At 36.5% G+C, this 26,201-nt stretch overlaps 1 protein-coding gene across 4 annotated transcripts in view; it reads left to right on the top strand.

The window, feature by feature from the left end:
- The window catches only part of OSBPL6 (oxysterol binding protein like 6), a 97,112-nt gene extending 71,513 nt beyond the window's left edge, over positions 1–25,599 (top strand). For all 4 annotated transcript variants that reach the window (XM_054515444.1, XM_036386310.1, XM_036386309.1 and 1 more), the window contains 13 exons: positions 352–482; positions 2,510–2,617; positions 4,955–5,092; positions 5,963–6,050; positions 6,249–6,502; positions 8,595–8,732; positions 9,058–9,121; positions 9,716–9,794; positions 11,051–11,195; positions 12,300–12,444; positions 13,350–13,476; positions 14,011–14,133; positions 15,028–25,599. In XM_054515444.1, coding sequence (XP_054371419.1) covers positions 352–482; positions 2,510–2,617; positions 4,955–5,092; positions 5,963–6,050; positions 6,249–6,502; positions 8,595–8,732; positions 9,058–9,121; positions 9,716–9,794; positions 11,051–11,195; positions 12,300–12,444; positions 13,350–13,476; positions 14,011–14,133; positions 15,028–15,136 — 1,649 coding nt within the window. In that variant the 3' untranslated portion in view covers positions 15,137–25,599. The remainder of the gene's footprint in view (positions 1–351; positions 483–2,509; positions 2,618–4,954; positions 5,093–5,962; positions 6,051–6,248; positions 6,503–8,594; positions 8,733–9,057; positions 9,122–9,715; positions 9,795–11,050; positions 11,196–12,299; positions 12,445–13,349; positions 13,477–14,010; positions 14,134–15,027) is intronic.
- The last annotated feature ends 602 nt before the right edge of the window (positions 25,600–26,201 follow it).

Genomic DNA, 26,201 nt, shown 5'->3' with positions numbered 1-26,201 from the left:
TAGCAGAACTGATGTTTCTGTTACTTTGAAAAGTACAAATAAAAACCAGAAAGAAAATAACACACATTGGACACAGTTTTTCCAAATGTGCACCTTTCCATATGTTCAGCACCAAGAATATGCTCAGATGAGATATGTGTGAGCATACAGTATGCACATTGCAATCGCAAGCTGTAGGTGTTTGTACTTAATTTGGCATGGATTACTTGAAGTTCAGGCCCTTGTTTCAAATGTCCATTACTGTGGGATGGAAGTCTCACTCTGTGTTTATTGCTGAAATATTGTAAGACATGGCAATGTGATTTCTGTAGCCAAGAAAACACCTGTTTTATTTTTTTTCTTTTTGCTTAGTGCATTCTCTTTTGAAGTCTGCCTTTAACAGCATAGCTATAGAGAAGGAGAAGCTTAAACAGATTGTTTCGGAGCAGGATCTTACAGGCCACAATGCTCAAATAGCTCACCTCAGACAGTCCCTCTCTCAGGTATGTTCTTGATTTGATTTCAAGCACATCTATCTTGCCTAGTGCACTATTTCTTTTGTATTTTAGCCATTTCCTTTCACGTCAAAGGAGCCAAGAAAAAGCCAAGTTCTCAGCCAGAACTATGGCATATTCTGTTATGATGTAGATATAACCTCACTGCATGGGGAGGTGAAGGATATCATTTGTTGTAAGCATGTATCTGTTAGGATTTTCGAAAGTAAAGAAAAAGGATCACATGTTTTTACACAAATGCTAGATGTCTTTCTTGGAGCTGTTCCAGCACAGCTAAGGAAATAGTCTTGTTTTTGTAATTAAGTTTTAAATTTTGACCGTATATTGTCAGATTTGTTATATATGTCCGTGTCTCTAAATGCAAATGAATCCTGGGTTGCAATATAGTCATGGGTAAATTGGATTTCCGGATACAGACCTATTAACCCTCCAGCATCTCTCCCACTTAAGCTAAAGGAAAAATTATAATTTGCTTTAGTGGGGAGAAGAAATTAGCAACAATAAGTCCTCAGGTTGCAAAATAACTCAACTTTTCAAAAGTCATTGTCAAGGAAGCATAAAAGCATTTGCTGGATTGGTGTGGAGGACTGCATCTGCAAGAAGAATGAGCAGATGTTTAAAGACAAACCTTTCTTTAGATGCAGATGCATATCATGTTATGCAGGTTGATTTCTGTGTGTTGTGATAAAAAAGGGTTAGGAGCGAGAGATAAGGTAAGCATTTCTGGTTATTGACACAAATTTATCTAAGACCTGTGGATATTTATTAAAAACTTAGATGAAATACGGAATCATGTTTTCTTCTTGGTCCTGGCTTCCAAGGTTAGTTTGAAAGTCACTGTCACACATTAGTTCACAGCCTCAGTGGAGAGGAAGTGGAAAATTGACTGTGACTGGGTTTGTCCAGTCTCCTGACCAGGGTTGAGCTGTTGAAGAAGCTACTGTCAGGCTGCTGTTAGTCATTACCTTCCCTCTCTGAGGGATGGCAACTAGGAACATGCTCAGACCATTTCAGAACAAAGCAAAATTGGGTGATTTAAACTGTTCAGTGACAGTTTAAACTTACCTATTTTCCTTTGTCTTTCTTTGTTTTAGTACATTCATGCAATCTATTCCTCAGTCTGCAGTAGGGGGAGACAGAAGAAGGTTCTTACTCTATTACAATAGTCCTTTTCTACAGAAACAAAATGTCTCTCTGTTCTTATTTTCTATAATCCTCAGTGCTGGGGCTATATTAATGTTAAATCAGCCATGTTTTATATATGTAGCATATTATACTTCTGGATTTCAGAATCTCACCCACTAGTCTTTCCAACCAACAGATAATACATATTTATGCATCCAAATTTGTAATCTAGGTTGGACTTTAAAATAGGAGAAAATTCAGCAGATAGCAGACACCAGTTGAATTTTGCTGGTATTTGTTATGTAGTGGATCAGTAGTTTGAAATAAGTACAAGGGTAAACCTATAAAATTGATCTGGGTGGGTAGACAATGATACTAGCAATGTTGGTTTTACTGGAAAGAAAGCAATTTCCATTTGCAGCCTCTTAGAGCTGATAACCTTGACTCAGGAGAGGCTGTGTAGTTGTAAACCAACAATTGCCTTTTGGGCATTTTGTGGCTAGTTCCCATGTGTTGTTCTGCAGTTTCACTCTTTGTTGCTGTATTCACTCCCCATTTCCATAATGTACATAACCCACCAGTACACCTGCCAAAGAGCACTCTGAAGAGCTGAGGTAGAATGCCAGTGTTACATTGTGGGAGAACATCTGTCCCCCCATCTCCTGAAAAGCAGTGAAGGCAAAGTAACCAAAGATGAAATCATGTTGGAGAGGATCTCAAAATAGGTATCTCCCTATAAATGAAAGAAAGGAGGTTCTGTGATTTTTTTAGGAAATTGCTGGAAAGAAGCTTTTTTCTTCTTCTTTTGTTTTTTTTTTCTATTTTTAACTTTTCTTTTTCCTAATGTTTACATTTTAATTTTAAATGAAATGTGCAATTTTTATTTTAAGGCTCTCAACCAGAATGCTGAACTAAGGAGTCGCTTGAACAGAATACATTCAGAATCTGTTATTTGTGATCAGGTTGTCAGTGTAAATATTATTCCTAGTCCTGATGAGGTAAGACTTTGGCCTTTAATGGATTTAGAGTACAAACAAACCTTGCTAATTCTCACTAAATAGATGAAACACACCTGAAAAATTATTGAATTTTTCACATTGGCAAATGTTCAATCATAGAAAAAGTCAGGTTATATTTCCTTACCTACAATAAAACTTCAGTCTTTTGTTTTCCATACATCAGACATGAAAGAACTCAGCTTGGTGTCTTTAGAGGAGCAGAGAAGGACTCCAGTTTTGGAATAGTAATTGTTGGCTGTGGGAATTAGTGAGGTTTTACTGTATTTGAATGTATCACACAGTAGCTAACCAATTCTGCATCTTAGTTTCTTGACAAATCAAGAGAACCGTTAATTATTTAATGACCTGATTTTGCAAGTGTTTAAAGGGCCTCATGTTTAGAATCTTGAGTGGTACTGTTAAAATCAAAAGCTTCAGTCCATGAACAAAGCACTGCACTAATATTTTTTGCAACATCTAGTTTTCCTTGTTTTGCTTTCCTTAGTCAGCAGATTAACAAACATTTGTATTAATAACAGTGAGCTTCCCTTGTGACAAATCTGAATTTGTGAACTGTAATATATTATGATGAGTATGGTCACTTTGGCAACCATTCTGCATGCATTTTACAAAAACGTTTTTGATTTGTCATTTCCGCTATTTTTTTTCTATGCATATGTCATTTCAGTTAACATAGTCTTGTCTCCTAGTTATTTCTTCCAACAAGCAAGAAAGGTAAAATTGTTTCCGTTTATTTGCTTTCTGAAAATGTCTAAACAATTTTTCCAAGAATCCAGCATGTTGGAGGCTAGCAACAGAACATAGAAGTGAAGTGGTGCCACAGCACAGCAATCTACAGTGAAGTTTTGGGCAATGACCTTCTCTTCTGTTCTGTATTTTTTGTTGCTTAGCTGTTTCTTTTTCATTTGTTCATCATTGTCTTGGTAGAAGTAAGCCTGACTGAAGAAGTTTTTCAGTTTCCAGATCTCTCATTCACTTATCTTGCTCGTTTTATATATATATCTCCATGATCTTGCTGCATAGATAATGCTTGTGTGAGGGTCTTTTTCAGGTAGGAACATGTGTATTTTTCCAAGTCCCTCTAGTTTATGTGAAACCTCAAAATTTTCGTCACTTCCTGTAATGATTACAGTAAAATGAGACTCTGTTTTCATTATAAGTCATCAAGCATCACAGTCCATCTACAATCTTTTAAGTCCTAATGAAAAAAGAATGGGTTTTGACTTTCTTGGCTTGTTTATGCTTTTTTGGGATGTTTTGTTAGTGCTTTTTGAGGTAACTGTATGGAATAATTCTGCAGAATTACGATGTCAACAAAACCATATGCAGGAATTCTGGAATAAGATTAACTGGGATTGTGTTGCAATCTGAAGAGTTAACTGTGTTTAAAAGGATTTCAGTAGTTTCATCTCTATTATCTCCCAGGGACAACATGCTGTAGGAAGTAAGGGATTAGGTCCAAGATCTGTTTCCCTCCACAGCAACAGATCCTGTGATAAAATGGTACAGGGAGAGCATCTTAATTTTTTCTTAATGGGATAGCCTGCAGGGTAACATTGAAATCTGGTGTCCCACCCACCACTACCAGAAGAGGAGGGTATATTTCACTGTTTTAGCCTGCTGCACTACTGACATCAACGTGGCACAGTTTTGAATCCTTGACTTTGCTGTTACGTTTCTTTATAATAAACCATAGAGAGTTCATTTCTTTAAGTAGTATTGGGTCAGTGTTAATGGCATAATGCAAATGAGATTAGGAGTATAAACATAGAATAAAAGCCCATAAAAATACATATTATAGCTATCCTCCTAAATATTCAAACATTTCATGCATTGTTACTAAACTGGTTCACATGGTCATTTATTTGGAAAGTAACATAGCTCCCAGACCTTATAAATCTTTATAATGAAATTTTAGTTGTATCAAAGCTAGCTCTCAGTGATGTAATTTGTTATTACTAGAGGTAATTTAATCTGAAGTTCATGGTTGAATTTGTCTGACACAATCCAACTATTGTCCACAAAATCAATTCTCTGCATAAAGAAGTAGATCTGCAATTTCATACTGCTAAAACTTGGCTGGTAGATGCTGGGCAGGACTCAAATGAAGACATGTATCTCATTGTTCAAAATGCACTTTATTTTGTCATGCATAGTGTCATTTGTTAGGTACTACTAAAAGTCCTACTAACATGCTGTCTTTACTCCCTGTACTGGTATTTGCCATAGAAATCTTACTCAGGTGACTTACCCCTTCTACATGTATTTCTTTAATATGAGAAATAATACTTTTACTTTTCTGTGCTTTATTTACAGACAGGTGAACAAATTCATGTCAGTTTGCCACTGTCTCAGCAAGTTTCTAATGAAAGCAGGCTCTCTATGTCTGAATCTGTTTCAGAGTTCTTTGATGCACAGGAAGTGCTTCTATCTGCCAGCTCGTCAGAAAACGAGGTAGGCTGTGACAGCAAGTGGCGGCTGTGCTGCTGGACACAGTTAGGTAGTGCTACCACAAGTGAATTTTTTAGTAATGCTACTTAGAATAAAAAGGTATCAGAATGTGTAAAGTGTAGATAAACAAACCTGAGATCACATAAAGAGGTGCAGGAGTTCCCTGAAGTGTAAAACTGAGTTGAAAGTTAGTTGTGTCAGTAACTTAGGCTCAGCATATGTCCTTTCCAGGCTGTGGCAGTTCCACTGAAGGATGACATAGGCAGTTACAGCTGGCTGTGCAGTTAATTAAATTTAGATTTTCAAATATTCTTTAAAAAATCTTATACTACATATGTGTATAAAATTATTCTCTGTAATGAGAGAAATAGACAAAAAAGTAATATTTCTTGAAAAAACAGTTTTGTAAAAAAAAAAATTTAAAATATTCTTAATGCTGATGAGATTCTTGTTTTTCAAAATAATAGATCAATGTTTACGTAATTTGTTTGCTAAAACGTAAGTCACATTTTATTGTTTGGTTCTTTATAAACAGCACAAATCTGACTATTTCTTTTCACCTCCCATCCCTAGAGCATTATGTTATCAATTTCTTTTCATCCCTGATCTTACTTGAAGCCACCTTTTGCAGATCTCACGTCTGTATTTGGATAATAAGGAATTCAGGAACGTGAGGACAACGTAGCATTTTTTTTGACCCTTTTAGTGCATTGGCACTATGGACAGATTGAAACATTCAGTTCATTTAGCTAATAGTTTTAATTGGATAAAGAATATTTTTTTAATATCTGTGTTTCAGTTAACTATTTTTGTCTGTTTTGCCTGTATATTTTATATGTATTTGAGTTAATGGATATTTTATTTATGTTTTAGGCTTCTGATGATGAATCTTATATCAGTGATGTGAGTGACAATATATCTGAGGACAACACCAGTGTTGCAGACAACATTTCTCGGCAAAGTATACTGTGTTTCAAACTTTGAGAAATTACCTTGGTTATATTCATGTACCAGAATTACTGCATGTCAAAACAAGTCCAACTCAGCTGAAAACAATGAAGTTGGGCTTGCTTGTTCTGGCAGTTATTTGGTTGAATTGAGAGCTCTGTTTTTCTTAGTCTGGTGCTTTCTTATGACAATATTTTTCTTCCCTTCCCAGTTCTTAATGGTGAGCTGACAGGAGGCGCGTTCAGAAATGGACGGAGGACTTGTCTCCCAGCTCCCAGCCCTGACACCAGTAACATCAATCTGTGGAATATTTTGAGAAATAACATTGGCAAAGATCTTTCCAAAGTATCCATGCCAGTTGAGCTAAATGAACCTCTGAATACCTTGCAACATCTTTGTGAAGAGCTGGAATACAGTGAACTCTTGGACAAGGCTGCTGAAACAGATGATCCTTATGAGCGCATGGTAATGCTTTTAGTGTAGCACTTCTGGCTGTGTTAAAAAGGGAGCTGTTGAGTGGGGTCTATGCAGGGTCCTCTCTTTCTCCTCCTGGTCACAGACAACAGACCTCCCTGCTGGGCCGCAAAAGTGTTGTCAACAGTTACAGCTGGTAGGTTTGATCTGAACAAGGCTGCGGGATTTTTCTTGACCTCAAACCAAGTCCTGCAGTTGTAACTCATTTATTTAGGATTAACCTCATGCTCCGTGTCTGTAGATGTAGGCATTGGCAGTTTCTAATTCTGCAGCATCCTTTCCTGGCTTTCAGTGGTCAAATCCAGCAGCCTTCAAGAGTTAATCAAGTCTGTGGCTGCCTTATGATCACTATAGGTGTGAATAGGATGTCCTCCCAGGCAATTTCTAGGAGAGAAGTTTTAAAACACCAGAAGAAAGTTTGCCTGGGTAGCCTGACCAGCTCCCCTGCAAGTCTGTTTTGGTTTTTTTAGTGACAGCCAGCAGCCTGTGCTCAGCTCTCAGGGTGCTTTCATCTGTCATGTCTCCTTTTCCTCAGAAGATACAGGGAAAGGCTGTAAGGGGAAGTTGGCAGTGTTGTTGCTGAACATATCTACTGCTCCCTGGTATGGGTTTGCAGCACTGTGGATAGCTGAGAGAAGAGAGGTTGCATTTGGCTGTCACACAATCACATACTCAAGTCCCTGTTCTGCTGTGTTCACAAGGCCTGCATGAGAGTGAGGAGTCCTAAGCACTGAAGAAGTTGAAGCTACCTTGAGAAAGGGAGTTGAATTATTCATCATCACATTCTGTTTTCTTACAAGACTCAGGAGGTGATCATAGTGGGTTCCTTCCAACTCAGAGTATTCTGTGATTCTGTCCCTCACAAAAGGAGGGAGATTCTGTAAGAAGTAATGAGTAAAGCAGACTGATTGCTACCTTTATTGAAAAGTTTGGAAAGTCAGTAGCAGTACTTGGGAATACAACCAAACTTTTAAACAGCATCCCTAAAATGCAAACTGCATACCTGAGCTGAAGCATATGGAACTACTTGGAAAAGAGCTGAATACCCAAAGCTTGTGGCAGCAATGCTGTGAATACGTTACTGCTTGTTCACTGTTCTCTGAAAGAGCAGGACTTTGCTATCTTCAATAAGCATCCAAAAGCAGTGGAAACCTTTTTTTTTCACACTACTCTCTATATCACAAGGATAGTAAACTCCAGTGTCTTATAGTTAAATTGAAAAGGAAGTTGAAATGAATCTGAAAACAGTTTTAGAGGAATGAAGGTTTTTACTGTTGAAGAAAAGCCTGCGAAAAAAGTGTTAATTTTGTTGATGCTGCATTTCTGAATAATACAAAATGAAAAGAGAATGGAGCACCTATTACACAGTGGGACAAAAACAAAGCACATTTGCCCCATTGGTAGCATATTGCCAATAGCTGACTCATTTTTATCCCTGTGTTGTTTTCTGAAGTTTTGTTTGGACTTCTGACTGGCTGATGTAATTTTTTTTAAAACTCTGAAAATGGGACCCTGTAAACTAAATAACCATGGCATCCCACTTCACTTATTACTTCCAGTCAGGCATGGCTTAGAGATTATTAAATTGTGATTGTACATGTAGACAAGGGGGCTGGCTGTTAAGGCTGCATATGTGTGGAAGATTTGGAGATAACTCTGGGTTAAGAACATGCTAAGTGGGGGCTGTTCATGTTTGGCAATAAATAAAATAATTCCCATAGGAAAATGATATGTGATCTCATAATTAGAATTTATTACATACTATTTATTCACAGAAAGAAGGACTAGAGCTTCAGGTCACTAATGATAAGCCTGGTCAAAGGCAGAAAAACTGTGTCATTTGCAGATTGTCATTTTAAGGGACTGTTGAAAGACTGAATGAGGCCATGAAGAAAAAGAAATTATATCAACAGAAGAAATAAAGTTTATACTGGTTCTGGCTGGGATGCATGGTTTCACTGTCAGGCATGCTTCATTATTCCAGTTGTGACTCTGAGCAGAATGAGTTGAGTGGTACCACACAGTGATGGCACATACACAGGAGTGTCTGCCTGTTCTCATGTTCTGGTCTGTATTTTTACAGGTTCTCATAGCTGCCTTTGCAGCATCAGGCTATGCCTCTACATACTTTAGAGCAGGAAGCAAGCCATTTAACCCTGTGCTTGGTGAAACTTATGAATGTATTAGAGAAGACAAAGGATTTCGATTTTTCTCAGAGCAGGTAAACTTTGTTTTTAGATAGACACTCCTATTCAGATTTATCATTTTTGTTCTTCATTTTATATATAATCCTATTTTTCTTTCTACTTAGAATGGTTTGCTTTCTTAGAAGTAAATAAATATTGTTAATATGAGTGGACTTCTTTAAGGGCTAGAAGGAATACATCTTTATAGTAATCACTAGGAACTGTTTTAAGTACAATCACTTAAGTTGTATCTGTTTTCATAGCAACATGAGCTATTTAGTATTTTCATATTGCAATAACAGTTGTACTGCCTTAGGAATGAAAATTAAATGTTTTTGACTCAACCAAATTGTGTTTCAGGTTAGCCACCATCCTCCCATTTCGGCCTGTCACTGTGAATCGAAAAACTTTGTGTTTTGGCAAGGTATGCTTTTTAATTCAAAGGCATAGCTCCTTTTTTATTGTCAAATAAAACTTGTAAAAGCTGAGCTTTGCATTTGGAACTTACTCAGAATTTCTATACTTATTATTTTGAAGTGACATATTATAAACTGATGATCTGATTTATTTTACTCCAAATTCTCATTAAGAGTGAGCAAACATATTACAACTTCCTCTGTCACTTGCAGCCTGTTTATACTCTCCCATTTAAAAGGTTTTTAGCAATAAAATTACTGTTTCTTACAAACACAAGCAGTTCTTTTTACAGTTGAAAAATTACTCTTTCTTTCCTTGTACCTACTGGTGTATGCCTTTAATTTGTATTGAATGTTTGCACAAGATATTTGACAATCATGCAGCACAGACGCAATTCTTAATTAAACTTACATTTAGTTTTTCTGACCTAATGTAATTTTCTAGTATTTTTTTCTTTAGTATTCTCTTGGAAAATTCACACTACCTACTGCCCTGTTTTGAATTGGATAGTCCAGCACAGATGGTCTGGTGCCACACAGATCAGTGCAAGGGGGAGACCTAGGTCATTTCAGTTTTTTAAGTATTTCACTGTTATATTCAGATATCAGGTGGAAAAACAAATTCTGGGGGAAATCAATGGAAATTCTGCCTGTTGGAACCTTGAATGTGACTCTTCCAAAGTAAGCTACTCTCTTGTTTTCAACCTTTGGTGCACTCCAGTCTGGGCTGCCTTGTGAATGGGTTGGAGTAAGCAGATGTGATGTGGATTGTACTGGTGAGGGTTTGTGCCCAGCTTTAATCTTTCCTTAGTGTTCATGTGGGGCTACTGGAACAGTTTTGAGCCTGAAGATCCATTTTTGGTTTTGGAGGAAGAATATGCAAAGTGATGGAGAGAGAGAGATAGAATTGTTTTGGGAGAGGGAACCCATGTTTTATGTGTACAGCAGTGATGAGCTGTTCAGAACAAGGCTGCAGTGCAGGACTGTCAGCAGCTGGTGTTGTCCTAAGGCTCTCAGTGCCTCTGAGTGTTCCCTCAGAACAACAAGATCATGAAAGGTCTTTTTTCAAAATGTCGATAAACCGATGTATATTCTCCATACTTTGTATGGAGATGTTGGCAGAGCAGTGAGAGGCAGTAGCTTCACCACCAGGGAGACTAGTTGCAGCTTGTAAATCCTAAGAATATGCCAGGAGTGGGTACTTTAAACATGTCTTCTGGTTTTGTAGTGGCGTTCTTGCTCCTGTACATTGCAGCCAGCCTTTCTTTCTGCGTCTACCAATATAGCATCACTTCACCTCTTTATCCATCTCATAAAATTGAAGTAAATGCACTCTGGAGCAGCTTTGTCTTCTGTCTTCATGCCTTCCCCTAAGCTCTGAAGGAGAATGTGCTTTGCATAATATAATCCTCTGGTTTTATTCTCTTGTTTGATGTTAGACATGCCTGACTGGATAGTCAAAGGGATGATGTGCCAGTGCGCTCCTGGCTTTCTACTTCCTTTCCTTGATCTCCTGTCCAAATTTCCCACACTTGTAGTATGGTTTTCATATTTATTTTGTTCTGTTTGTGATTTAATTGCATTTCTGTTTATAGTTTCAATTCAGCCTTTTGTTGATCTTTGGGTCACTGTCCTGCCCCTATAGGAATCGTGGCCATAGCACTTCATGCTCTGAGGACAGTGAATAGTCCATGCAGGGCTTCAGTGGCTCATAATGTGTTTATTTGTGGTTTATAGCACCTTTCTGTAGTTCTGGAGCTTAGGTGAGCTTCTCTAAGGAGGATTAGTGATGTAACCAGATACAGGACTTTGTCATCTGTGTGGGTGTTTTTGGGAAATGTGGTTTGTTTTTACAATAAAGGAGGAATGTTTTACTTTTTTGTCAGCAATGTTCATGATTAATAGATATTACCAACTACTTCTTAATCTGTTCTTAGGTATGGAGATTATTATGTCTGGAACAAAGTCACTACTTGTATACACAATATTCTTAGTGGAAGGAGATGGATAGAACACTACGGAGAGATAACTATCAGAAACACAAAAAGCAGTGTTTGTATTTGTAAACTCACTTTTGTCAAGGTAACATATGGATGTTAATATATATCTTATATTCATATAACTGTAATTTAAGGGTACATCAAGCTGTTTCTTCACTATTCCTGAAGTCATTTATCTTTATTCCTTTTATCTTTTATTCCTTTTATCAGTATTCATAAAATGTAAATTCTCAAATGAGAATGCGATGTCAATTTAGTAAGATTCTGTTCCTCTGAACATTTGATGTCAGTGTGTTCCATTGCTGTATAGCTGTGTGCTGTACTCTTGCTGGTTTTTGATTAAAAATGAAATGTCAACATTTTTTTATAGTAACACAATGAAAACACAAAGTCACTGTACACTGCCATGCCATTTTGCTTCTCCTTCTACTAGAATTTTTCGGTCAATATTTTCTCTCTTTACATTATGTATTGCTGCTTTGGTTCATAGTACTGTAATATCCAGGCAAGGATCATATATAAAAATAGAAGTTTATATAGCTATCTTACTAGCAAGTATTTTCCCTAAAAATAAATTTGTCTTCACATTGCACAAAAGATATCGATACCATTTAAGTGTTAACAATGGGATGTTAACATAAATCTGAAATTTGTGTTTTGTTGGATAATCTAAGAATGGGCAACTGGCTCTTGGATAAAGGTGCAAGAGCTAAATGTGTCTAAGAAAAGCAAAACAGAGAAGAGAAACAGAAATAAACAATGTGTAATAATGTAATGTCTTCCCTGCTGCATACAGTAGTGTTCAGCACCCATGAAAGGATTCCTATACAAGTACAGGTATATTTAATACCTCCTCGTATAGGAAGAGGACTGTTAGAGGCAAAAGGTCATTTTTGCAGAATTGTGTGGGATTTGTGATTATGACTGAGAATGTTGTTCCCAGATGTGCAGTTAATTTAAATGCTTTTATGTCAAAACCACATTGCAAGTGTTTCTCCGTTTAATAAATCAGTTAGTGTTAGGACCATATGATTTTTAAATGTTGGTATTCTTAGTTCCAGGTGGGCTGTTCCAACACAGAATTTGGACAGTTGGCACCACAGCCAAGAGACATGCATTATGTGTATTGTTACAATGGGCTGTTGGAAAAGTAGTGTGAGCTAGTAATTCTTGGTTAAACTTGCAGGTGAACTACTGGAATTCCAATGTAAATGAGGTCCAGGGCGTTGTGATAGATCAAGAAGGGAAGGTGGTTCACCGCCTTTTTGGAAAGTGGCATGAAGGCCTCTACTGTGGGGTTGCACCTTCAGCCAAATGCATATGGAGGCCAGGTAAGAAGCTTGTAAAAAATTCTGGAAGGTGTGAAGCTGTTTTAGCCTACATTTTAAATACACAGAATAATACTAGAGAAGTTTAAATCCCTGGCTAGACAAACAGCAGTTTACATGGGTGTATAATAATGGTAAATGGAAATGTTCTTACAGGGCATAATCTTTAGCATCTCAGTCTGACTCCTGGTCAGATGTGCTGGGACCTTGGGGTCAACAGAAGAATAAAATTAAGAAAAAAATTGGGCATCTGGGGAGGCCTGTCTGCCTTTTGACAGAGAGCAGGGTAACTTTTTTGCATTCACCAAACAGGGGTTTATTGAGTTTTCAACTTCCTGCTTGCTTAGAGGCCTGAGGTTGAATTAGTCATCCTTTGCACCTGTATCTTTCATACATGCATTATCCAGGAATTATTTTTCTTATAATTTTGAATCCTACTTTGTATTTTTGGTATTTTGAACTGTACTTTGCACCCTGCTCTCTTCCTGACTGTCTGTTCTTACTCCTTGTAGTGGTGAATCAGGCTGTGAGTGTGTGCTAAGTTCCAAAATGAACTCTAATGATCATTTAAGGTTAGGTTTTAGACAGACATTTGGTAGACCCACTTTCTGGGGAACAGAAAACTGTTTTTAATTTGAAAGCTTGAAAACATTAGTTTTTAATTAAAATGGGAGGAAGATCATAGAAGCTTTGAGTCTATTAACATGTAATTACAATCTCTGCAGGATAAGCAATTGATACTAATATTTAGTGAATTTTGTTTCTCTTACAGAATAGCTTTTGGTGCTTTTTAAGTGTAAGAGTAAAATATATTAACTATTTTTCTGTTAAAAGTGTATAAATAAAGGAATCTCTTGCATATTTAGAGTAATAGCTTAAAAGCTTTTCTCTTTGTCTTATGTGTTCAGGCTCCATGCCAACCAATTATGAGCGTTATTACGGCTTCACAAGGTTTGCTATTGAGCTCAATGAATTAGATCCTTTACTGAAAGATCTTCTTCCTGCAACAGATGCACGATTCAGGCCAGATCAAAGGCAAGAATGCTTATTTATACATTTAATATTTGGTGGGCTCAAGGCTGAGTTTGGCTGAGTCTTGAATTCTGTCTGTATCTTCAGTCTGAATTAAGCTGTGGAGGATTCTGCTAGTAGAGAAGATAGTCAGTATTGCACTCAAATTTCTGCTTAACCCAGCTGAGGGAAATTAGAAAGCTTCCTGTTGATGCTATAGAGCTGTAGTGCAACCTTGGGGCAGATTGTTCATGACAAACTGGAAAACAGGCTCTGAAATGCTGTGCACTTCTGCTATGGATGGAATCAGCACTAATTCCCTCCGAATTCTCAGTTCATAGTCCTTCAGTGTGATATGCTGAAGTTGCTGAGCAAAGCCTGTGCCTTAGGCTGTAGGTCAGGTACACATAGCTGGGGAGTCACATCTCAGGCTGGATCTGAAAGTACAACACTGACAACACACTTGGCTTCTGCTTGTCTTTTGTGATGATGGGTGCTGGAAAATCCCTTGGACTAGACACTGTGTGATTGCTATACAGCCTGCTGTTATTCCTACAGGCTTCTGGAGGAAGGAAATATAGAAGCAGCAGCATCTGAGAAACAAAGAATAGAGGAACTCCAGAGAGCTCGGAGGCGGTACATGGAAGAAAACGGCATTGAATATGTACCCAAGTTTTTTAAGTGAGTCTTTTCATTTGAGTAGTAAGTCTCTGTTTTCCAGCTTGTAACTGGATGAAGTACTACAAGAATTACCACCAACACAGACTGAGAATCATGAAAGTTTTAAGAAAGATATCTGACACCTGCTTCTCTGAAGCAGTTTTTACACAGTTAAGATTCATAATTGAATGATCATTTTCTCATAATGAGCCTCAGCTATATAAGCCTTCCTACTGAAGTGGAATTAGAAGTATAATATTAGAATCTAAGATTTAACTAGGGGCATTTTAAAGTCATTGCCTAGACAAGTAATACCATGTGACACGAACAGCAACATCATACATATATATATATATCTACAAGATGTAGATAAATATAAATCTATATGTATACACTTAAAATACATTCATTTTTGAATGAAGTGTTTTTGTTGGCTGTTTTTTAATTAAGCATTTTTCTGAAACAAGGAATAGTCATGCCAAGTAGCCTCATGTCTAACATGGGGAATCAAAAGTGAAAAGACTGAATGTGCTCGATCCAGTTGTAGCATAATATAAGCAAAATGCAGGGACAAAAAAATAAATGGTTAAAGGCTTACATTCTGTAAGCTATATCTGTTGGATAATACCTTTCACATAATCAGAATCTGTAGTGAGCAAAGGGGTTTTAGGTGGCTCTTAGACCTGCTCTTACAGAACAAACAACAGATTTTCAGTCTCAGATGTCTTCTCTGTCTTCCGCTTTTGATATAGGTAAAGGTTGATTTTTGTTTTTAAATTTCTGACTGTTGTCTCCTTTAGAAATATGAAATTTGATTTAATATTGGGTTAGGTCAGAGAAGTGTGGAATTTGATTTTATATTGCATAAGAGCAATATTTTTTGTCTCTTTATCTCTTTTTTTCCCCTTTCTACAGAAAAGTAATTGACGCTAATCAAAGAGAAGCCTGGGTTACCAATGAAACCTACTGGGAACTGCGAAAGGATCCTGGCTTTAGTAAAGTAGACATTCCTGTACTCTGGTGAACTGAGAATGTAGACCTAGTAAACATATCACTGAAGAAAAAAAATAACTATGCACAATATGTTTCTTATAGCTAAGCGTGGTTTGTGGGTCTACAGAAAAACCATATCATATGCATTTATATTCATCTTTATAATGGACTTTTGGAAGTGCATTAGACCAGGCCCCTGACCACTTCTGGATCTTTCTAATTTTGCAGCAGCCATCAAAACTAAAAAATTAAAAAAAGAAAAAAAAGGAAACAGAAACCTTTTGAAGTTTCATATGCTGAAAATTCAGAAATAAAGAAGCAGATGAAGTGTCCAAAGTCACTTGGAAGAGGTGGTAAGCGCAAAACTGCAACCGGTGCTTTAAACAGACATTAAGAGTAATACAATTTAAAGTAAAAAAAAAAAAAAAAAAAGAAAAAATAGAAAAAAGTTCCATTTTGTTTCAACTATTTTTGTTAAAAACTCTTGGGTCACAACACTGTCATTTCTGGCTTCAGGTTAGTCCTTTGGTGTGATATGCTTGGACTGGCCTTTGTCAAAAAGATGCTTTTCTGGAAGCTGTTCCCATTCATATGCCATTGTTCATGCCTTAACAAAATATGAAGATGTACATTAAGTAATTTTAAAATATCTATGCTTAGGCTTGTGTGAAGGGCAGATTTTTAAAGCTCTAGAATTTTATCACAATATAAATACTGGAAGACCTGCTTTATTTGAAATCGAAAGATAAGCAAACATCCAACTGCATTTCAGAGGTATGAGACCTAGTGCACATGCTTTAGCTTTGGGATGCTGACTGTATAATCAGACTGAAAAGAAACTGCTAGCTGGTTGAATTTCAGTTTTGGTAAATGCATATGAGTTGCTAGTCAGAAAGTTCATATTCTAAAGGACTGATGCTGAGATGCAGTCATCACATTTAGTACTTCCTGGACATAGATCTCTCAGTGAATCTCATTTTCCCCTAACTGTTTATACAATTAGAAATCCCTGAAGCTTTGCAACAGTGTTAAAAGCACAGAAGGATTTCATGTGAAGGTCTCTGGCTTCTCTCCAGAAGCTGGATAGTACTGTAAATGCAACTGTTTTCTGCCACACACTATGTTTATTTTCTTGGCTCTGTTTTTTCCCCATCCACTTTGCTTATCTAAAATTATGTTGGAGAGTATGGCAGAGGCTCCCATGTGTTATAGCTAACAACTTCTACTTGTGTTGCCAAAACAGCTCTTGTGCAAAATATACTTTACATTTTTTCATAAAATGGTTCTATATTTTTTGATTTTAAAAAGTCTCTTATGTGTTGCTAAGCCTCAGTTAATATAAGTGGGAGAAGACTTGGCACTTTCTATTTGAAAATCTCTGAAACATTAAACAATAGGAGGGAAGATCTTAATAAAAGAAACAACAGTAATTTGTTAGATAAGAGCTACATTCCATATGGTATGATCTAGTCTTCCATTTGTGCATGTGTTACACATCCCACCACTGGTGATGGGTTAGATTTCATGCACAGACTCTGTATTCCTTTCTGCACATACATAACATATGATTTTTCTATTTGAGATTCCAGTCCTGAGACCAAAAATAAAATTACTAGATAGGTATTTGATCTGCCAGCAGAGCTGCTTGAACAGTTGTCAGTGCATTACCACACACCCCCAGCTCTCAGCCTGCTTCTTCCTTTTTCCGAGTCAGGTCCCCATACAACTGAGATTACTTTGGTGATTTAAGATAAATTTAGACCTCCCTGTTGTTGGTATAGCAAAGTAACTAGCAGGGCAACTAGCTGTTAATCAGTTCCAATTTCTTCACACACTTCTATTATCAGAAAGAACTATGAAAACCTACAGAAAATATTAAGTAGACTTTTTATGAATTGAGACTGCACGTGAATTTTTTATAAAAATTTGGTATAAAAATCCCTATGTAGATTAATGGGATTTCTTCCAAAGAAAATTTTAAGTTATTCAAAGAATGTTATCTTTCTCTTTCCTAGTTGAACCTAGTCTGATTTATTCTTTAGTTCTGCAATTGTTATTATAAGAAAATGAAAATATATCAAAAGTTGGTTTTTTAAATAATATTTAGTTAAGGTCATCCTGCTTGCTTTAACAATATTACATTAGGAATCAAATTGGCACATTGTGTGTAAAATAGCAATTAATTATTCTATGTAGTTTTCTTTAAAGCCAACTCTATTAAACATTTGCCCATCCTTTGCTCCAGTCCTTGTGTGCAGTTCACCGTGATATGAGGAAGTATTATTTGTGTATGACTGCAAGCACATCTGAGGGACAGAACTGCATGTCCTCAAATCTTTAATTTAAATACAGAAAGAAGGTCTTGAGTTTTACAAGCATTCTGGCAGTGCTCTGTGAATGCCATTATTTGCAATGCAAACTGAAACTTGGTGGACATTAAAAATGCTATCATTGAATTGTTTTTTACAATTGTTCATTTGACATTCATTGAAAGAAAAATAATGCTAACATTTCTAAATTCTAGAACATCTGTGAAATGCTAAATATTTCTATTGAAGGCACTTTCTAAGCCAAGTGGATGTTAAATTAGTTGCTTAGTAAGTAGAAAAGACACAAAGTAATGCAACACGAGGTATTGCAGTCTATATCAGAAATGAAAAAGTTCAAGCAGATGTACCATGAAGCAGTTTCTCATAGTGCAGAATTCTCTGTATTCTGTGTAAAATCTGTTATTGCATTTTTCCTCTAACATTGGCAGACATCATGGAATATTTTGTTCTAAGGTGGATAGGTAGGAGGGCTTCTATCCAAATTATAATTTTTAGTCAACCTGTGACATTTTACAGCATTGAGTGAGAGGGCATGGTGAGTTTTCCCCATCCCCTGCCCGTGTAGTGCAGAATTGAGTATCCCATGCTGCAAGGAGAGTGCACCACTGGCTGTTCTGCAGCCTGGCATTTTGTGTAAATGCTGTCTGGTTTTTGGCAGGGCTGCTGCTCAGACATCTCTTCCCGGCATGTGGGATTTTTCTGCTCCAGGAGCAGAACTTTTCATTTCTACTGAACCTTGTGAAGTGTTTCCTGGCCCAGTCCTCAAGCAGTGTCCTTCTAGCTGAAGCTTTGCCATCTGGCATGCCATCTCATCCTCCTACTTTGATGTCATCTGTGAACAGTTATCATGTGTCACCATGTCCTTGTCCAGGTCACTGGTGAGATGTTGATTGTCATGGCCACAGAACTGACCCCTGCAGGGCTGTCCTCACTGCTGGCTGCCAGCAGGGCAGAAACCATTGATCACTGAGTGCCCTTCCAGCCTGGGATTCAAGCAGTTTTCAGCCCCACTCACTCCATCCAGGCAGTATTTCCTTTTGGAAGGCATGAAAAACACTATCCAACTCAGTAGATTTAATTGCTATATGCTTGCTAAATGTTGAAAATTAGTATATATCATTGACACATAAAACTTTTAATGCAATTCAAGAAGTTCTTTCGCTTCAAAGACATATGCTTTTCTCCTGTGTTTTCTCAAAACACTTATTTCTGTATAAAAATACACAATACTTATGCTTTAGTTTCACAATAATGAGCTGTACTTTCTATTAATATTTTAAAAGTGTACCTTAATTTCTTCCTTGTTCTGATACTTTGGATATGATAAGGTAATAGTAGCTATTTTCATCAAATGCAAAGTCTTACAAAGATTTAAATAGCTTCATTCATTTTTTCAAGTATTACCAAGATGGCAGAATTTTGGCATATTAGAAATTTTTATCTCACAGGAAAAGATGATTTGAGTTGATTTTCATGAAGTATCACTGTGACTAAAAAGTCATCTAGGCACCCAATTTTGGACAGATGTAAGTTGCATGAAATAAACTTTTTTTGTATTTGGCTTTAAAACTGCAATTTCCATTATAATAGCATTTTCATCATACAAACAATGTTACCCTTTTTTTTTCTCCTTTTGAACTTCTGACTCTGAATAAGCCTGTATGGCACCTGTGGGGTTTATGTGAGTAGCACATGCCAGGCATTTGTCAAGTACTGCAGTATGTAAACATGGCACAGTGTTGAAAGATATTATCCTTAATTCCCTACTGAGCACTGTCAGTGCTTTATGGCAGCAAACTACACAAACCTTAAGGCAAACTAGGAGGCAGCTCTGGTCCTCCCCATGGGCAACTGTGAGCACCTTGCATCTGGGCCATGTCCTCTGTTCCCCATGAGGGAATGGGATTTTCTCACCTCTCACCAGTGGAGCCCAGCACAATTCCAGTCTTACACTGAGCTTCTCCTCAAAAAAATCAGAATTTTTAGGATTGCCCTGGAGGAGACGTTCACTTGCAATTGCACAATAACCAGGAGGGCTGAATATATCCATTCTCTGTATTGCAAAACTTGCTCTCACTAGTAAGGGGAATGTTTGTGTGCTCTCCTTGTTTTACTGGATTTTAGACATTTTCTGGTGCAACAATAAACAATAGCTATTTTACACGTGTTGGCAGCAGTTGTAATCTGAGGAATGAACATTTTTAGATGCCATTAGTAATAATGGAGCTGCATAATTAAAGTGAAGGAGAGGTTTTCAGATTAAATCCATCTGAAAGTGTATTTGTACTCATATGCTAAAATGTTAGGAGGGGTTAAGCTAGAGAGTTTTGCCCACCTGGGGGAATAAGATTAATATTGACAAAAGTGTATCAGAAACACTGGAATGGCCTCACTGGTAACCTTGTGTAATGCACAGACCCATGAGAAAGCTCAGAAAATTTGCTATGTCATAAGCACTTACCTTGGCAGCTGCTAGGGCTGGAAAACACTTCCTTGTTCTTTTTTTCTGTCTGTCATTAAGTAACAGTCATCAAAACTGTGTAAAACGTAAATTTACACTTCAGTGCACGTATTGATATTTTCAAGGTATATTTAGTATAAAAAGTAGTATAATTTTCTACTTCAGCATTCCTGGTTACTTTTATGCTAATTTGAATATCAGTCAGTATTTTTGTGAAGAAGGCATAGGGTTTTTTTTTTCATTTTCCTCTCTTTTTTTTTTTTAATGGAAGAATCTAGACTGTGTTAATAAAGGTATAATTATTCCTGGTGAGACTATCTCCAAAAGCTCCATTACAACAGTGACTGACACCCAGGAGAATGCTGCAAATCTGAGTAAGGTCAGAGAAATTGCACATTTACAGCAATTTATCTTATTTTTGTATTATATATTGTAAGGAATCTACTTACAAAAGCAAACACATTATTTACTTTTAAACTAGGGTATGTAAAACCTTTATTTATTTGCTTTAGTAGAAATGATATATTTCTTTCATTAAACTGAAAAGTATCTTTATAAAAGGATTTTTATACAGGTTTTGCAAGTTTAAAAAGTAATATTGATGTACTTGTGTTTTATATACCAGCCTCCTATTTTGTCAAATTTTGTGGTACTACAAACTCACCATCTCTAATTAAAAAAAAAAATAAATTAACTTTCCTTGCAATCTTTGTCAAACCTCGGAAAAGAAAGGCAAGGGAGAGACAGCAATGCAGAATGGTGAAACTTGTCACAGGAGCTCTCTCAGTGTGAGATGTAACAAAGGAGAAAGTTTTCTAACTTGTAGGAATTAAACTGTCAGCAGAGCTGCTGAATTTGTTTTAGGCTGGTTATCTTAATACTATTTTTCTTTCCACTGATCCATGACAGCATGAAAAAAGGGAAGATTAGAGACATTTGCTCAGAATTAATGCTGAAGGTGAAGGGAAGTTTTTATTCCTTTCATAAATAAAAAATTACTGTAGCCAGCATTTGGCTGAAGATGTCTTGGTAACTTGGACAAGAAAGAGAGTTACATAGTCTGAATATATAATCAGCAGTGTGTAATATGTTCTTGCTGACCTGTGAATAACTCATTGAAGTATGGTAAAGCTACTTATTGGTACTCCTGAGCAATGACTGAGCAATGACTCAGATGTCTCCTGTGAAACACTAAAATGTATTTTCATATTGACTGCTACTTTTAGTGGTCTGCATTAGTGAAAGAGCATAAAGAGCATATCTTACTCTAGTGTATAATGTTGCTGGCCTGGAACATTAGGCATGCAAAATGGGAAGAGGTGAGGAAATTCCTTCAGAAACTCAGCAATGGGTAAATTCTCTGAGAATCAAAATGATATTCTTCTCTACAAGAGCAGAACACAAAAAATAAAAAAGGCAAATATTCAAGCAGAACTGTTCTTCACTGAGCTGCTTGCTTCTGGTGCCAGTCAGTGTAGCTACACATGAAACCTCTTGTTCTGAAATTGCATCTCTTTTTAGGATTGTGCTTGTGTCCCAAGGGTTGCTTTGTCATGTCCACCAAGAATAATCAATGCTTGAGTCAGGACTGCAAACTCAGATTTCTTGTTTAGTAGTCCTGTGCTGAACACACTCTCTTTCTTTGTTAAAGTCACTTGATCAAGGAATATTATAGTAACATTAACATAGCAAATACAAGATTAATCCTCAGTATTTTCCAGGGAAAGGAAAATTCAGGCTAGCTTCTTTAACTATGTGGAAGAAATATAGATTATATGTTTTATTATCCTTGTGTTTGCTTAATATTTTATAAAATATTTTGAGATTGGATCACAATAAATATATTAAAATTACTTTATCCCCTATCTTGAAGTTGACATTGAAAATTGTCATTCCAATTTGAGGTTAGAAAACAAGTCTATTTAGTTTTTAAAATAAGTGCTACTTGTATTCTTTAGTAGTTGAGATACAAATTGAGATCACAATAAATTTTCTTTTCTGCTGAGTCTCACAGAAGACCTGACTGAGCAGAAAAATAAATGCCGATGAGTGTATTTTGGTATGCAGGCAAACATGCAAACTTCTACCTTAGTAAGCTTTATCTCTAATTAGCAAAAATACTGCTCTTGTTCCTTTTTAATAATTTCTAGACTACTTACTTTCAAACATTTTTCCCACACTAAGAATTAATCCAGTGGAGTTTGATTTTTACAAAGTAAACCGTGTTTGAAATTTGCAGACATGAAGGTTGGTGTTCATGTCATGCTAAATGTCCGCTTCTAAGGATGGACCACTAAAATTTCACTCTCAGGCCAAAAATATATATCAGTGGGCTTTTCCAGTGGGATTCTTCTTTGTATATGGATTTGTGTCTATGTCATTTACTGTAAAATAAGTAAGAAGTCAGGCTGCCAGCATTTGATGTCTGAAATATTTTTCTTCCCCAGAATTGCATAGCAAACTACCTGTTCTTTATCTGTTACTGCTAGATGGTCTGTGATACTTTATTTAGCATCTGAAAAGCCATCATAAAATGAAACTACTGTGGTATCAAGAAAGATTATTATAATAGTTCTGTACTACTGTGATAGTTCTGTTTGTATATTTTATTTGTTGCAACCAGTAGCAAGACTCTTCCCTGGGTCTCCATCTACTTTTCTTCATATAAGTAACTGGTGATTTATAATTTCTCAGTATTTCAACAGCAAAGAATTCTGTATTTTCTGTCACTTTTGCACAAAGCTAATATAATTTGGGAATAATGTCACACTTTTCTGGTGTGATTAGATCCCATGTGCACATGTATGAAATGTTGTAATGTTACTATTTTTACCTTGCTCATATTCTGAGAATGCCATTAGAAGGGTAAGGTTTAGATTAGTTATTATTAAGCTCAGTACTGCCTTACTAAGCTTTGCTTTTAAAAACCTTTCAGGTGATAGGTTACCCTGTGCAAATTCTTTAGCAGGCCAAAATGTCAGAACCTAAAGAGCTGAAAGAACATTCTTTGCTGATTGCCAGTATCTATGTGGTCATTCTGAAAAAAAACCAAGCAAAACATACCATATCTGTTGATTCCTTGTGCACATCTTTGGGTAGCTTACCTGTAAAAGGAGATCCTCAGAGTCTTTCTACTGTGAATATGCTATTGTGTCAGGTACAAAGGCAAGCAGAAACTTGCTTTGTGGTGTTTAAGATTAATTTAAAGGCAAAAGTTGCTTTTTAGAAGTATACAGAGCCAGTGCTACTTTGGAGTAGTGGGTAGATAGTGTCTGTTTTAAAGGGAAGTAACAGACTGTAGTGAGAAAGGGTCTGAGTTCTTAGATGCACCAGATAAATTTTTTTCTGTTGAGAAGAAATTTACTTAAGGGAAAGAAGGGCAGTGAGAAGCATTTATGTACCTATCTACCCAAATGTAGCAGAATGTATTGTTTTTGGACTACTGCAGTACTAAATCTCACATGCAGCACTCCCAATTTTATACTCAAAAGTTTGCTGTGGACTTCCATAATGAGATGACAAAGAATAGGATACTGGAAAAAGAAAAATCAGTACCATAATTTAAATAACTCTAAGTAATAGAAAACTAATTTGCAGATATTTGTAGTGAAAATTATATAACCTACTTATAGTATAGCAATTTTTAAAAGCATAATTTTGGTCCTTTGTAGTACATTCAGTAATTTAACATTAAAAAAAAGATTGTTAATTGTTCTTGATTGATTTCCTGCAAATGTATTCATCTGTTCTTGACTGTTTACACATTGGAGAAGTCTTCATGATGATTCTTTACATCTTATTAATTCTGATTCCCAATGTGAGCCGATTATGCCTGTAAAAGCAATTTTATTGCTTATGATTTGTAAACATCAGGAGCTGAGGAGCAATACAGAAAGGATATAATTTGTGTATTCTAAATCCATAGACTTTTATTTCACTGCAGGAGTTAATCAGCAATGCACATCAGATTTTTTCCCTGCTCCATCTGCTTGGACTCTGACAGGCATCGATGTGTACTTAGCATTAACACTGCAAACAGTTCTCATTCACAACAGTTTAAAAGATGAAGATGCTTAAGTTCAAATAAAAACACTCTACACTGACATTCCTAAGAAAACAATGTACTGGCTTACCTGGTTAGCCCAGGTTTTGTAGCACTTGATTTCTAATTCCTACGTGCTTAACCAAATGAGGACCCATGCAGAGGCTGAGCTGCTGTTGGTACTCCGTTCCCCTTGAACCCAGTGAGCATCCAGGTGAGTGGATGATCTAGCTGCCCAATTCTATTTCAGCTGTAGGCCTAATGTGCAGTCAAGCCTAGGGATTCAACTAGTTGCCCTTAAGCTTAATTTTGAACATGTGTGCCATGTTGTGGAAGATAAAATGTGTGAAATACAGTTGGTTTGACTGCTTGCCACTCCAAGCAATATATTTGACTTTCCTCTTGCATTTTGGAGTCTTATTCTGGAGCTTGTAGTTTTTAAAAACAAGTTAACTTCATGTCTCTGCAAAGCTCAATTAGATATGACATTTGGAATAAAGAACAGTACATTAAAACAATAACAATTCATCATATTATGTCTCATTCTGGCAAGCTTAATTGTAAGAATATTTGCAATCCCTGTTCCTGTTTCCCTATGCTTTCCCCAGGTTGGTGCCAGCCCTGAGCTGGGAGTTGCTAGTACAGTATGCCAGTGAAAAAAAGGAGTCTAATCTTTCTGATTTGTGGAGCAGAGGGTGGCAGACAAAGAGCACGCTCTTAATCTTAGCCCAGAGAAGGATGAATGTGAGAAAGTACCTCTCTCCGTCTAGGCTTCAGCACGTACATAGAATTGCTTTCTTTTGGTATTTTGAGTTCTCTGGCTACTTCTGAGATTAAACCTAGCCCAGAAAAGAGCAGTAATAAAACAGTTTTAAGTTTCCATGTAATGCAGCTGCAACACTTATTCTGTGTCCTTGCACTCATCAGTTGGTTTTGAACGTACTGTTGTAGTAATCCAGAGGGCAGATGGGGCCTCACACTGACTACCTCTCATGCAATAAAACCCAGGCTCATTCAGTAGTTAATATTGATTACAGCTGAGCATCCTTTGGCCACATCATTCAGGGAGGTGGTAGTGGGGGGAAGAGTAAACAAGAAACAATAACAAAGACTTTATTCCAGTGATGTATGTGGTATACACGATACCCATAATACCAACTCCAACTGAAGGAGGTCCTACAGCTTCTGGTAGGAAATAAAAAGTGAATTTGGCTACGCTATAGTTTTTGTTGTGCTCTAAAATGTAACAAAAGAAGTCATCTGTTTCCTTCAGGCTAAGTCAGATTTCCCAGGATATTGTGTCCAAAACATACACACAATTCTAATTTTTGAGGAAACATGACGCTCTTTTTACCTGTTGCAATGTAATTGGATAATGCATGTACAAATGACTTGTGTAGCCTGCCAATGAATGTTGCTAATGCCTTACCAAAAAAAAAAAAATAAAGCATATTTTTTGTATTTTTTTTTTCCTCAGAGGCAAATCCAAACAATGCTAGATTTGGGAAACTGTTTACTGAAAAGCATTTTCTAATAGATCTCTGAAGAAGTGCAATTGTATAATTACTATTGTTCAGTGCATACAGTACATTGTCTCCATCACTCTGTACACTGCTGCTATTAGTGCTTGTTCTAATAAATCTCAATGTACACTGTTTAAACTGCTGTCATCTGTGTTCTGATTTATTAATATAAGAAACACTTGAGGCAATGGTTCTTGAATAAAGTATTTGTAACTAGTTAGATCAATTGATTATTAATCATAAAATTCTAAATCAATCTGTAAAATATATATTAAGAAGAGGTGGTTGATAGTGGTAGCAAAAGCACTGAAATGGTGGCTTTTCCTTTCTAGCCTTTTTTCACTGCAGGAATATTTTTATAAAATTTTTTTCCATGTGATTCTCTGTGCAGTTTTTTTACATCTGTCAGGAACTACCAAATGCAGTCTCTAAGAATGTAATTTTCTTTTTGGCATTTCCTAGTTATATCTTCATATTGCAGCTGATAAGAGCCTTTTTCTTCTTTTTTTTTCACTTTAGTTTTTTCTTTGTGGTTAAAGAGAGCTTGCAGTATGCTTCTCAAGTTTTGAGAGAGGGTGTAGAAAAAATTGTTCTGATGTTCTCTAATAGATCTGAAAAAAGTGGAAATGAAAGAAAAAAAAAATTACTTGACACCCACCCTGTCTGGCCTCTTGGAAAAATAACACTATGTGGGATTTTGAGGTTTTTCCATTATGTGTTCTTGTCAGCTGTTCAGCCCT

The sequence above is a fragment of the Molothrus ater genome, chromosome 7 (genome assembly GCF_012460135.2).
Source record: "Molothrus ater isolate BHLD 08-10-18 breed brown headed cowbird chromosome 7, BPBGC_Mater_1.1, whole genome shotgun sequence".
NCBI lineage: Eukaryota > Metazoa > Chordata > Aves > Passeriformes > Icteridae > Molothrus > Molothrus ater.
The sequence above is the reverse complement of the archived record's forward strand: the minus strand, read 5'-3'. Positions and strand labels throughout refer to the sequence as shown.